Here is a 14,454-nt window from a genome sequence, read left to right on the forward strand (position 1 = left end):
TATATGTGAACCAGGCACAGCAACTTTCTGCAACACAAACACAACAGCTACTTTTACCTTCACTGGAGACTCTAAATTTGATGTTACATAAATATATCTAGGAAAGGATTTTCCACATCTCCCTGCCCATCCTGCCCGGTGTTCCCTGAAATTGTTCCATTAAAAACTTCCACATGTACCTGCACAATTAGTATATTCAGCAAAGCCCATGGTCTATAGGAGTAGATGGGTACAGGCTAAGAGAGGCTCAGGATTCTGCACTGCATCAAAGAAAAAATGGGATACTATAAATTGGGCAAGAGAAGATACTGCTCAGGTATGCCTGAAATCAGCTGGTTTCCTTCTTCTCCTGTCAGAGAAAAAGTTGACCTTTCACATTTGTGTGAGTGGATTTTAAAGCTGCAAGACAGATGTGTTATCTCAGTGGTTTGGTCACTTACCTTGTATCCCCCTTCACAGGGGTGACAGACTGTTGGATTTTGACCATACACATAAATTACTGAAGAATTTAATTTCAGAGCAAATCATCAAGGTTTATCTTCACATTTATCAACCTGCTTTCCTCTGATACTGAAGACAAAATGATACTATGACATATCTACTCATGGCCTCACAGTATGCATGGAAGGATGACGCTACTAGCCAAAGACAAGAATTTTTGTCACTTTGTAATCATTTACTTACTCATTTACCAGGTGGTTAATGGGATTTGTCTTTGTGTATCATCTAGCACTGTTTTCAGAGAGCAGCCATGCACTAACATCACTGATTAACATATAAAATCCTATAATTTCTACAGCAGTTTTAATGAAAAGTTTAAAAATCACTTTTCCAAGGACTACACTTGTAGTCCATTATTGGATTCCATCAAAAAACATGTCATTACAAAAATGAATGTGATAATTATGTTTGAGATTGACTCAACACAGACATCAGTGACAGCAGAGAACATGGAGAATCCAGCTGTTAGAGATGAGCTTTGAGCTTCACTATTTCTATTTATCAAATGCCTCCATCTTCAATTCTGAGTTTTTGGCATGTGCTGAGGTGTGACACACTGGTCTGAACATGAGCGAATCTTTTAATGCCCCCAATGACAAAACAGAACACCACGAAAAATGGTATCAATAAAAGAAACCTGGAATTTTAATCTCTATTTTATTGATTGTTTTGCAAATACATACGATTTTTTATGTTTAGCTTGCACAGCTTACAGTACAACTACATTTTGCTTACTATTTCTCTTTTTTTTCTACTTTTTATGGGACAAAAGTCAATAAAACAGAAAGCAAAATAAGTCCGATGTGATAACATAGCAGAATCATCTTCTTCAAGACAAAGAGTATTAATTGTTCTTGTCTTGTGAAGTGCTGTCAAGCAGGGAATGATCTCAGGTCTGTCCCTATAACCCTTTGTGCATACCACCAGCCACCAAAGAGGAATGAGAATCTCTCACCCTTGTGACACTGACAGTCACAACTGCTGCTCAGAATATGTCTTACTCAGGAATCACACCTGTATCCACAGTGAGTGAAATACTTAGGAGTGCTTCAATTTCCAATTCTACTTTACAAATCAATTAATAAGGCGGAGTCACACCTCATTGCAATTATCTTGTGCCGGATGTGTGGTGTTTTCATAACAATACCAATTTTCCACCACAATACACCATCCTCAAGATACAAAAAACCCCTGCAGTGTGACATAGGGGTATTTGTGCCACCTCTATATATGGAGAGAGCCTGTTCTCCTTTCATCCCCAATTTTCAGCACCATATTGACTTTTTCTCCCTTCCATTAACATTGATGCAAATAAGAGAAGACACAGCACTCAAAAATCCAGAATGTGTGACAATCTTGAAGTTCTCTTCCGAACTCTCAAGCAAGTACAATCTCCATGCTGAAGAGAAAAAAAACCTACCTGTTGCACAGACCTTAGCTGGTTATTCCTTACAACATCCCTGTGAGGTAGGAAGAATAATATCCCCTTTTCCAGCAACAGGAGGCAAGGCAGAGAGCACAGGTGATATTTCTCAAGGCAGTTAAGTGGAGAACTGGAAAAGATGAAACTTGGGCGTTCTTGGCTCCTAACTCTTTGCTTCAGAAAGCAAGATGCAGAACTCCCAGACATTATCATCAGGTCACCAGTCTTCTGGTAGCCATATGTTAATGGCAATGATGGCTTCTGTGCGTATGCCACAATTCTATGGCAACAGCAGCAGCATACACCTGATACTGTCCTCAGACACTTCTCCTCTACTTTATACATGTCAATAAATGTTCTTTGTAACTAACTAACCAGTCCTACAACTAATGTAGCATAGGTAATTGCAATAGATCAACATTTTGTTTCTAGATTTAAGACTTCCCCAGCAATTTTTTTTTTTTTCACTCTGGGTAAGCCAACAGTAACTTGTGTCCCTTGTCAGAAATGTCTCTGAAGTGTTTTTATAGACTGGGGAGGAGGCCTCTGGGCTACCCTATCAGGAACCAATTTCTTACTGAGTTAAAACAGACTCAACTTTTGTTACATAGAGACTTTTCATCTGCAAAACCTCTGTGAGCAATAGACATGGACAAGCTTTAAGAAAGTTGCCTGTTTGGAATGAGTGAATAACATAAGGAATAAACCTAAACAAAACAAACTGTGTGAAAATTAACTTGTGCTAATCCTGGGTTAAGTCTGGGCACTTTGGTGAAAGCAGCTTCAAGACTTGCATGCAAAATACCTATCAACCAAATCACTTGTACAACTTTAACCATGAAATTAACACCGGTCTTTGTACAACATCTTTCTTTCAGCATCAGGTCTTGCCTACATGTTCAGGCTATACAATGACCCTACCAGCCATCAGCACCCATGAGTTCAGGTCATACTACTTAGTGGGAGTGCTTCTGTACTTCTATACGTAAAGGTGCTTATGAAGGCATTTTGTTTATTTATCGGTGAGAAGAAGGATAACCTGTGTTGACATTGACAAGAGATTATCAAAGAACTGTTTAAAGTAAGTGCAGCTAAAGAAAATAATCTCTCTAATCAATAAACAGTTTTACTGCTATACAAGCCATGTGTGGAACAAGACAATTTTGATAACTGTCCCATGAGAGAAGCATTTCTTATTTCAGAATGGAAAAATGCAGTACAAAGGCTTAGTGCAGGAGCTAACTATTGCAGGATTTTTCCTGTCCAGTACCATAGAAACATGTTATGTTCATTCCACAACACTCATTGACTATGATGAACATCTCATCCACCTGGTGTTAGAATGTCCTCCTATACCATATCCCAACACTGCTTATCACATGTATGATATGCATATTTTTATTTGTGCAGCTACATTTTACATGTTTTTTCAGTCATTTGATCTGCTCCAGTCCTGATGTCAAACACTACGTCAGGAATTATTTTAACTGCAGGGTTTTAAGTGTTCCTATTTACATGAAAGACAGAAACCATTACACATGGAGACAATGCTGCATTTTAGTAAATGTAGACTTCCAATCAATTCATGCTCTGTTTAATAAACACTGATAATAAACATTTAATAAATTGCACTGGTTTAGGATGTGAGATTCAATGCTGTCATATTACCTATTTGAACAAAAAAAACCCAGTGATTTTGTAATTAAGAACAGGAAAAAGGAGATCTTTATCACACAGCAGAACCCGTATGAGAGAATTACTTTCATTTTCATTGTCTCGTGGCGTTCATCCTGGTTGTCATGAATTTGGCGTATCAAACTCTTCAGTTTTTGACAATGCCTTCATTGGCAAGTGGTGTAAACTTAGTGCTTTCACCCTTAAACAACTGTATTCCTTTCAGAAGAATCTTCCAAGTGCCCACATCATTCTCTTCCCCTGTTTCTCTATGTAACACTGGAAGGACAGAGCTCACTCCAGAAACAATCTTAATTTGCCTTTGAGTCAGGCCTGGGGTGAAGGATCATATCTGGAGAGCAAGAGCTGTTCACATGGAACGGTTGCGCAGCTACCAGTTGTTCACACAAGGATAGAGACTTTTTAAACTTCCTCCTCTGTGCTATCCCCATCCTGGTTTGTATGATTTAAGCTCAAGTGGTCAGAGTTTGGAAAGTGTAGGCTTCTTAATGTCAACAGATATCCAGTGTGGAAATAGCAGATACATTCGGGGCTAAGGACCCAGTTATTTCCTCCAGCACACACATTTTTGTCATAGACTCAGTAAAAGTTCAGGAAAAGGGAAGTTCATATTCCTGATGTTCTTCCACAGCTGCATACATTTGCTACAGATCTGAAAAAAGCCCACACTTTTACAGATGAGTGGACAGGCTAAGTGCTTAGTTCCAGAGCAATGGAGTGACTTGTAAGTTTAACAACATCAGGAAAAGGATTGCAGAGGCAATCAGAAGTTTTGCATGGTCATTTTTTCTGAATCTGTGTAAAAAATGTAGTTTTTGGCATAGAGACTACAAGGCAATTTTTGACATTACTCATTAACATTTCAGTGTAATATTATTCAAAATATAGCGAATAAATTCATGCTTCCATTAAAACTGGTAATGTAATGAAAGTAAAATACAATTTAGGCTGACAGTCACAGCCTGGGTTTAACTATCTGGAAACTACTAACAAAGCCCTTTAAAAAGAGGGGGAAAAAAAAGACATAAAATTGCAAGACAGTCATAGATTTCTCTTCATTGAACTCCCATTTGGAAACAAGCCTTCTGGCAAGTTAAGCCCACTCTGTACTTCACATTTAAATCTGCCTCATTGGCATCAGTTTTGGTGAAACCTAGCAAAAAGGAGAGAAAAACCACAACAGTTGTCATGCAGATGCAGCATTAAAACCCACTGTTCACTTCCACCTCTAAGAACTATGTACCACTGATGGCTAGAGACTCCGTATTTTTGTAAACAGATGTATTTGCATTATTCCAGATAAAACACTCCCAGAACTAAATTTTCTGATGCAGTAATACAAGATATTGGACTAGATGATCTCTGAAGGTCCCTTCCAACCCCTACCATTCTATGATTCTATATGTGTGGTGTTAGTATCCACCCTCTAAATGTCATTTACTTTGAGCTGAGCTATTGATTTAAGAATGTAAGCAGCTTGGACAGCTGGGCCTATACTTGCCTCTGTCAACTGTCTTCTCGGACAGCTTTCAATTCCTGGAGAAGGGAACTGAACTCAGGTGAAGCAGCTCCTCAATTACACAGCAGACAGGATGGCACATGGACATAATTCAAAAACAGGCCACAGCTTAGTTAACACAATGGCCCATCCATGCTCATAGCTTTGTGTAAGTTGGGCTGTGCTCATCATGACTGCAAGAGGACAGGTAGTTGCAGATGGACAGTGGCTTTGTCCATCACCTTCTAATCCACTTGCACTCACACATCAATACACTGAATGATGCAGAGGCAACAAAACAAATGATATTCAATACACAATTGACTTGCCACTGGAGTTTTAAAACAAGCATACTGAAGAATCTTAAACTGATAGTTTCCCTTCTTTGCTCAATAGCCAAGCTCAATCTGCATTTCCTTCCCATCCACCTGAAGATAGGATGCTCTCTGTAAATGCTGGGTCTGTGCAGAAGTAGTCACCCGAGTTTTGGAACACGCATATTAGCAGGGGATATGTAGTCAAACATATACATATATTATATACATACTGTATCTACAGTATATGTATATATTTAATTTGATTGCTTGATGATGATATAATTCAATATCCTTAATTTAAAAAAACCCAAACAAAACAAAACCACAACCTTGCCATTATCTGTTCACATTCATTTTTGTATGAGGATACACTTGTGTATTCTATTAATTCCATATACTCATAAAATAGCAACACAAGATATCCAGTAGACCAAAAAATAAAACACAGTAAGTCCAAATAGGAAACCACATGAGGAAAAAAGGTGTAAATGGGAACACTACAGAAAAGACTTTGAAGAACAGAAATGGTTAATGTTTTTCTGAACACTGACTGAAAGTCTACACAAATACTCTTCCACAGAAGATCCAAGACTCTTTAGATATCTCCGGTTCCCAACTCTATTTAAACAAGTGCCACAGGATGAATTAGTGACAGGACAAGGGGTGATGGAAAGAAGCCTGGAACACAAAAAGTTCCATTTAAACATAAGGAAAAACTATTTTACTGTAAGGGTGAGGGAGCCCTGGCACAAGCTGTCCAGCAAGAGTGTGGAAGCTTCTTCTCTGGAGGTTTCCAAACCCACCTGGATGTGTTCCTGTGTGACCTGATCTAGGTGAACCTGCTTTAGAAGGAAGGTTGGACTAGATGATCTCTAAAGGTCCCTTCCCACCCCTACCATTCTATGATCCTATGAAGATTAACGATGACTTATGTGAGCTTACTGGTGGGTCCTAGTTGATTAATGTTTCCTGCTGAAACACCACACACTGCATCCCTCTGCCTCTGTACCTCATTACTTTCACTTAGAAGCCCAAACAAGCTAAGTCCTGAAAGAATACTGGCACAGGTTACCCAGGGAGCTTGTGGAGTCACCTTCTCTAAAGGTTTCCAAACCCATCTGGACATGTTCCTGTGCGACCTGACCGAGGTGATCCTGCTTTAGCAGGGGATTGGACTGGATGATCTCTAGAGGTCCCTTTCCAACCCCTGTCATTCTGTGATTCTGTGTGAATGACACATATTAGCGTTTCTAAGCTTTAAAGTGTCTTTTAGAGGTACAAAGCTGTATTTTCTGTACCAGTTAGATTTCTATGCTATCCTTCCTCCAGCCACTACATATCATTAATTATAACTTTATGAGAATAGCCAACCAGGAAAGCTTAGTTCATGATGAACACCTTGGCTGTATCAGATGCTAATGAAATGTTTTCAATGGACGGAAAATTGTTCATTGATGTTTTGAGGATGTATGTGAACTAGGATAACAGATGTAATAGGCACAAGTGTAGAGGAGCCAGAGAAACTTCCCGAATGCATGCTAATCCCTGGACTAGTTCCAGAAATGTTTCAGCATTTATGACTCCAAATGCCCATGTGACTCACTTAATTTGTTCCTATTTCTGCCTCACCCAGGGGTCATTCCATTGAAGTAAAGGCAAAAACTAGAGGATAAAGACAGCACGACTAAAATCTGCATTCTGCAAATAATGACAAAAGGCAACTACTGGAGGATATTATTGTTTTTCTGTTGTTGTAGATTTTGGTGCCATCAAAGCCTCACATGTTTTACATTTGAATGAGTATATTATGTTAAATGCGATGTCTGCACATCTGATGCTAACAGTTGCCATTTGTGTGTACCACTATCCACTTCAGAAAGAGTCTGATCCTCTTGAGTGCTGAAGTGCCACAATGCCTGCCTGAAGGTAACAGAGATGGTGAAAGCCCAGCACCACTCAGAACTGGACCCAAATAAAATTTTTTGCTCTAAATAAAGCAAGATTAAAAAAGTAGAAAAATGTTAATGTAATAAAAGGAATTATTTGTGCTTGGAAAAAAAGAAGTAATAAAGTCTCAAATACAGAAAGCCCCCTGAGTCCATTGCTTTAAATCCCAGCAGAATCCGTCCATTTGGTAACATCCAGTGCAAAGTGTATGGCATTTGGTAAGGGTTGAATGTGGGTAATGGATGCTGTTTTACAGGACACAGACACAGGCGCCACCTTTGAACAGGCAGGTGTTCTGGCAGGAGTTTGCCTGGGCAGTTCTGTAGGCAGCCTCTGAACTGGTAAGGGGATGCATGGCCTCAGGGACTCCCCGCAACTCAAGCTCATTGACTCTCCAATTTGGAACCCCAAACTACTCTTTTCAGATATACAAACAGATCTATGCTTATTCCATTCTGTTTCTTTATAGTAAGTAGTTCTTTCCAAGGCCTGATTCTGAATTGTGTTCAATCCTAACAACCTCTAATGACATTATCAGGTGTTTAAAAATTCTAAACCAGCCTCTTAAAAAAACCCACAAACCCTAAAACCTCTAGTGGTAGTATATTTTCAAAATAATAAAAGTTGCTTAGCCCTTATTAATTCCTAATTATCTTAAATTGCACATAAAAGCAAATCACAATTCCAACATCAGCTTTTGTATAAAAATCTGCTCCTAATGTGACTTTCACAATGGGGGTGAATGATCAGGAAAAAAAACCACATCCATTTAAAAATGGACTTAATCCTCCAAAAGTCTGTTTCCTGGAAGGAAATTATGCTTCCAGAAAGTAAAACTATATCTTCTATTATTTTGTATTCACTGGGTTAAACTTAGACAGTTACCTGCCTGTTTCCTTGTTGGATGCTTCTCTTAAACTCTATGTTATATTTTAAGACTGTTTTATAAAACTGAGCTTTTACATCAAGAAAAAAAAGAAAAGGGGGAAGATAGGGAATTTTTACCCAAATAGACTTATCCATATTCTTTTTATAACAAATTGTATCTGCAAAAATATCGTTCTCGGTCTGTTCTCTCATGGCCTCATCAATGGTAAAAGCCAGTAGAAGACCAAACAGATTACCTGTCAAAGTGATCTATATGCTAGTTTACAGTAAATCTGATTTAAGCGTGCAAGAAAAGACAACATTTTGTCTTCAGAGCACAGTGAAATTGAGGGCAAACTGTTCATTTTTTATATGATGCCAGTCTATAATGAAGAACATTGACTCTAAATCACATTTCTTTTGACATTTTGTTGTTGCAAAAGTCTTTCAGGAGATGTTTTTCCAAGTAAGTATGCAGGCTGTGAAAATGAGACTACATAGTCAAATGCGTCTCAAAGAAAGCCCTACAGGCTGTAAAGTTCTCTCCAAAAAGGAGTAGTGGGTACAGGGAGAGATGTATGTAAAGGTACAGCCATCCCTTAAAATCTCATCTGCAATGAATCCAGAGACGTGTTTGTTTTGTTTCAGGTCACTCACTGCGCCCACTGAGAAGAGCTGCTAGGAAAGGGTCAGCTCCTATTTTCCCACTCATTAGTTCTGTTTTAAACTAGGAACATGTATGATGTAAAAATCTGGTTTTTCTGTAGCAATATAATATCACTGAAGTTTCTGTCACCAATATAAACATGAACAAGATGTCTCATTCAATGAACATAATCACAAGCACAACTGTTGCTCTTGCAAGGAAGCCTCAGTCAGAGCCTTGAAATGTTGAAAACAGGATTGACGATGCTGCTTTTTGAACAAATGCCTACTGCAATGCTCAAATCTCTATTTCCTGAACTGCAAAACTAAGTGAAAGAGCTGCAGGTGTTTTCTGTATTTGAAAATCAGGCCATCAAGGGTCTAACATCCTGCAACAGTGACCCAGACTTGCTGTCACAGATGTCAGTAGAAATTTTGGTAAGGATTTCAGTGAGAGGAGGACTGGGTCACTGTGGCCTGGAAACATTCTTTCTGTTTGGGGAGGAAGGAGCTAGTGCTTTTCTACACTACAGCTTTAGTAAACAAGTCATTGAGGTTCTTGCTTTCCATCTGCTGCACTATAGAGATTTCAGGTACATTTCGAACTATCAATCAGTAACACAGACTCCTGAAGAAACCATAGCAGAGGTACATGCTCTGCAAGCATTTATGCAAGCTGTGTGCTTTCAAGATAAGCACATGAAAGTGCATAACCCAAACAGTATCTACTCTTTTCACAACCACAGCTCCATTAGTGCAGCTTGTGACTTCATGCACAACCTGCAAAGCAGATTGCATTGGAGTTTGTCTTCAGGAGAACTAGGAAATGGAGCCTGTGAAGTGGACTATTGCAACAGCTCTCATCAACTGCTAACTTCAGGCTACCATAAAGATTCAGAAATTATACCACTTCTTTATAACATTTACAGGAAAGCACTAAAGGACAGTTGGTGGTGTTAATACTTCCTTTGGTTCTAATAGTCTTGTCTGATCACATGCACTGTGCTGTTGCAAAGCTTAATCTCCTAGCCCATAATTTTAAGCTTATTGTTTCTTTCTCTGAACTCCGGTTGCTTCTGCTTTCATTGCCTTGAGCACAGGCTGCTAGCCTTTACTTTGAGTAATGTGCTCAATTAAATAGATATATATTGGTCACCCAAACCATAAAGAAATCATCTCCTTACAAATGAACAGGTTTGGACCGTGTAAGAATTGGTGTCTTCTAACAACATCAAGTCTTTTCCTGTAGCTTCAGTCTATGTAAATGGTTACAGCACGTGGCACGTCCAAATTCATCATTAAGTTAATCTTCAAATTCAGTATGCAAGGACAAAACAAAGTAACTGACTGCAATAGCTACAAGCCTACAAGGTCATTTTTATATTTTAATGATAGATGTCAGCTATTTGGCAAGCTGATCAGAAAAAGAAAAAGAAGTCCTGTCACTATTGAAGTTTTAAAAAATTGATCATTTTTTCCTAAAGCACAGTCAGAAGCTGAATTAATAATTTCTTTTTCATACAGAATTGCTGAATATGGAATGTTGCTTTCACTGTAAATGAAAAAATAATAATGACTTCCATAAAGTGTTACGTGGAAAATTAATAATGGAGCAAAGTGACTTTGTAGTGATTTCCTGCACTCTGCAGTTGCATATCACTTGTCCTTAACCAAACAAATTTTCTCAGGTAGACTAATGTATTTTCAGAAATGAAGAGCTCTTTAGTTAAAATGTTTAAAACTCCATGTGAAAAACATAGACTACCATACTTAGCTACCAGAAGTGCTCTCTTCAGACACAGAAAAGGAATCAAACTCCATGGGCTCACTGCTCAGAAAATTTTACTTACTGCAGTAGTATGCTCAAAGCCTTAAAAACCAACTCTTTCACGTGCTAACTGCCCTACAACCTTTCAGTTATGTTCCCTAGCCGTGCCATGAACCTCTGCATAGAGGAAGAGTACTGCACTTCATTACCAAATATCCTGCAACTATTTTTATAGCACAGTTTGCACACTGTCATGCTTTCTGTCCTAGCCAAAGGAGGGCTGACCTGCCTCAAAAGACTTCACAATACAGAAGAAAAAAAATCACAATGTGCACATAGGAGAAGGCCATGAAGAAACTACATGTTATCAACCACATGCATGAAAACAGTTACAATCTAGTGTGCTACAGCTTTCCATTAACAAGCCAGTTTTCTGCTAGCATTAAGTGAGACTTAAGAATGAATGTGAAGATCAAAAGGCAGTGGCTTTCTGGATTAATGCAGGGCATAAGTTTCCTTCCTATAAAGTAATGGAAGAGAAAAAGCAAAGATATCAACAGCAGGATATTTAACTGACTGGCACTTGTAATAGAGAGTGGATGCTGGTAGTTGTCCATGTTGAGAAGACTTAAATCCCCAACTAAAGACAGCATGAAAACCTAGCAACAGAGAGAATTTATACTGTGGAAAAAAAATATTCATCCACGCTCAGATATGAATCAGCTCCCCTCTTTAAACAATCATAAAAGTTCCCTTTCTACATTGTCATTTTAGTCATTTCTGCATCTCTTCTGTTTTTCCTAGCTTCTAATGTTTCCAATAGAATCATACTAGATTAGCCTTAATCTACCTCCTTATTTCCATTGTAAATACCACAGGTAATCTACCCAGCCTTCACCTACAAGGAGGAAACCTACTGTGTCTACAAGTCTTCATGTGATTTCATGTGAAGTCTTCCAAAATACTTTTTGAGAATGTTTGTTTTGACAGCAGAGTAACTGTATTTGTCTGTAAAACAACTTACCGTGAAGTCACAGCCAGTGCTTTTCTTGATATCATCCACTGTCAGTCCTTCCCAGATTTCCACAAGAGTCAATCCCTTCTTCTTGTCCACATCAAACACAGCCTGTCAAGTTCAAGCAGCACATAACTGATTTTTTATTATCAAAGCCAAAAATGAGGATGTAAGCAGTAATGTTGCACAAGACCATGTGCTGAATTAGGTAGTGTACCATCAGTAACAAAGATACTTTTATTAATTGATTTCACTTTTGACTTTTCCAATTGACCAGTAAATATTTCTGCTACACTTGATTGTACCTTAAAGAATCTAAAATATGAGTTTTGTGTAGAAGAATGTGCAACTGTTCTTCATTGCATAAAATGAGGACCATGCCTTCTGCTCCAATCTGGTGAGATTTGGGAGTTCCAAAGGAAAGGGCTGAGACATTCTTTACTGCAAGACAGCGCTCACCAAGAGATCATGAAGGAAAATAGGAAAAGACAGTGTCTCCCTCATTCTCTAGCTCATTTTAAAGTCAGTACAGAGGTACCAAGTGGCTCATCACTTTTGTCAGATTATAAGTTTCTCTGACGCTACTCCATACCCAGTGCAAATTTTGGTACCTTCAGAAGATAGCAATGAAATACATGAAGTCTTGTATTTTTAATAGAAAGCCTGTGAGGAAGAGGCTGAAGGAGTAAAGACTGTTCTTTCAGAGGTCTTTTAAGAGATGCTTTCCACTTCCAAAGCTCATAAGCACATCAAACAAAACTACTTGTAAAACTATGTGCACTTTAATGGTGCTTATCAGAGGGAGTTTACACAGGTTGCAAGTCAGTTGTCAGGGAAATCATAAGGTCTACAGTAACCTCCCTTTAAAAAAACAAAAAGGGCAGTAGCAAAAGACTGGTGAAGATTGAACTTGAAATGAAAGCAAAGTCTTAGCTCATCCCAGAAGTGTAGTAAAGTTCATCTGTTCTCTGGGCACATGAGAATGATTTATAGGACCGAAAAACAATAGTTCCCCTAAGTCTTAAAAGAGAAGCTGGGTGTAACAAACATAAGCAACTAGAAAGACAGTGTAGAAACTGAATTTGAAACACTAAGTACTGTTGTATATTTGTGTAAAAAGCAACCACATCTGACAAGTGGTAACGCTTGGAAAAATTTCTTCTGGTTGTTTATTTTCTATCAGACCATGTTCACTCTTATCTTTTCATACCTGGCATCTATATGTGTCCAGCTAGAAGGAGATTAGGAAAACTCCCACATTTTCATTTATTTTCCCTTACTTTGTGGATAAAAAACTCTTTCAATTATAGTCGCAATATTCCACCAGGAGAAAGAAAATTCTACATCAGCACCTTTGATATATTCTACTTAGTATGACAGATGGCTCACTGAGGGACTACTTTAAAAACATAAACATTGATGATAAAAGCAGTACGATTGCAGCAAAAACCTTAAGACACTTATCCTTTGCTGAAAAGTTTCACTAATGTATTTTGAGCAGCAGCAATATCAGATGTTCACATATATCTGGACAGTAAATTGTTTCACAAAAGGAATCAAATAAGAACAGAAGAATTAAAGCTCTGCAACAGCTATAGTTTGTGTTTCTCTGAAAGAGTTTGCAGTATTCTCCAAAACAGATGCAAAATGTCTGACATACATGTGCTACACAGTTGCTTGCCAGAAAAACAAGAAGAGCTGTGACTACAGCAGTACTTGAGGATCTACATATCTCAGGGCAAATTTTCTGGAATGCTTTGAGAAAAACAAGGAGACACACTTTGCACAATTATCATGCATTGCATCCTTGTTCTGAAGGTGCCTAAGAGCACTGTCCAGTATGCTAGATGTCAATGGTGAGAGCTTTAAAAGGAAAAGCACAAGCCACCAACCTCTGGGTTTTGACTCCAAGAGAATATTTGCCATTCACCGGCAACAGATATCAAATACATTCTTCATTTTTACTATGCTTTACTACTTCTACCTAGTGTCCCTTCTTACGGATAGAGAAGAGTAATGACAAGGACTCAAGAAAAGTACTTTACCTTCTCTGTTATGACGCGGTTTACACACTGTTTCCCAGTAAGTGGTAAATTGCACTTTTCCAAGATTTTGTGGACATTGCCCTGTGTTTAACAATATACAGACAAACATTAATTTTCAAAACCAATACAACTTACCCAGAATTGTAATATGTATATGAAAATCATTCATTGTTACTGAAACACTCGCTGTACTCAGAATATACTTTGAATCCACCTTTATGGCAGATTACATCTCTGGAAATTTGGGACAGTTATTATTTAAATCTCACATGTAGGGAGATGACTAATATGAATCTTACTGTACCACCGAGTGGGCTCCGAGTTTAGAAGTTGTGCATACTTTCACTTAATAATCTGTCTTTCCTATTGCAATGTGAGGACATGAGATACATGGAACCACACTGATGACACTGATAAAAGACAAAAATTATTGAAAGACATTGCAGGCATGACATTTTTGTCTCTAATACTTTATCACAAACAGTACATGCAGCTGATCCCCAGGGCTCAAGTGCATAGCTAGCCTCTGAAAGTAGTTTCTTTACCCACATTGAATTCCCATTCCCTCCAGGTCTTCAGGAAAGCCCAAAAGCAGACTAAGAGTTGAGTGCAATATGCTCATCTTCAGCTTACATAGAAGTTACATTATTTCTGTTTTAGATAGAAAAAATTAGCATGCAAATGTAGTACAAAAGGAGATAGATATAAGTTTTTACTTTAGGGCAGTTATTTT

General features: G+C 38.3%; 2 protein-coding genes across 2 annotated transcripts in view; both read right to left on the minus strand.

Annotated features, from left to right (window-relative positions):
* The window catches only part of RPL37 (ribosomal protein L37), a 346,904-nt gene that overhangs the window by 262,649 nt on the left and 69,801 nt on the right, over window positions 1-14,454 (minus strand). The window lies entirely within an intron of this gene.
* The window catches only part of OXCT1 (3-oxoacid CoA-transferase 1), an 83,114-nt gene continuing 69,801 nt past the window's right edge, over window positions 1,142-14,454 (minus strand). The window contains exons 15-17 of the mRNA XM_062017847.1: window positions 13,722-13,802; window positions 11,686-11,787; window positions 1,142-4,772 (exon numbers count right to left, since the gene is read on the minus strand). Of these exons, the coding sequence (XP_061873831.1) occupies window positions 4,737-4,772; window positions 11,686-11,787; window positions 13,722-13,802 (219 nt within the window). The 3' untranslated portion in view covers window positions 1,142-4,736. The remainder of the gene's footprint in view (window positions 4,773-11,685; window positions 11,788-13,721; window positions 13,803-14,454) is intronic.

The sequence above is a fragment of the Colius striatus genome, chromosome Z, assembly GCF_028858725.1.
Source record: "Colius striatus isolate bColStr4 chromosome Z, bColStr4.1.hap1, whole genome shotgun sequence".
Taxonomy (NCBI): Eukaryota; Metazoa; Chordata; class Aves; order Coliiformes; family Coliidae; genus Colius; species Colius striatus.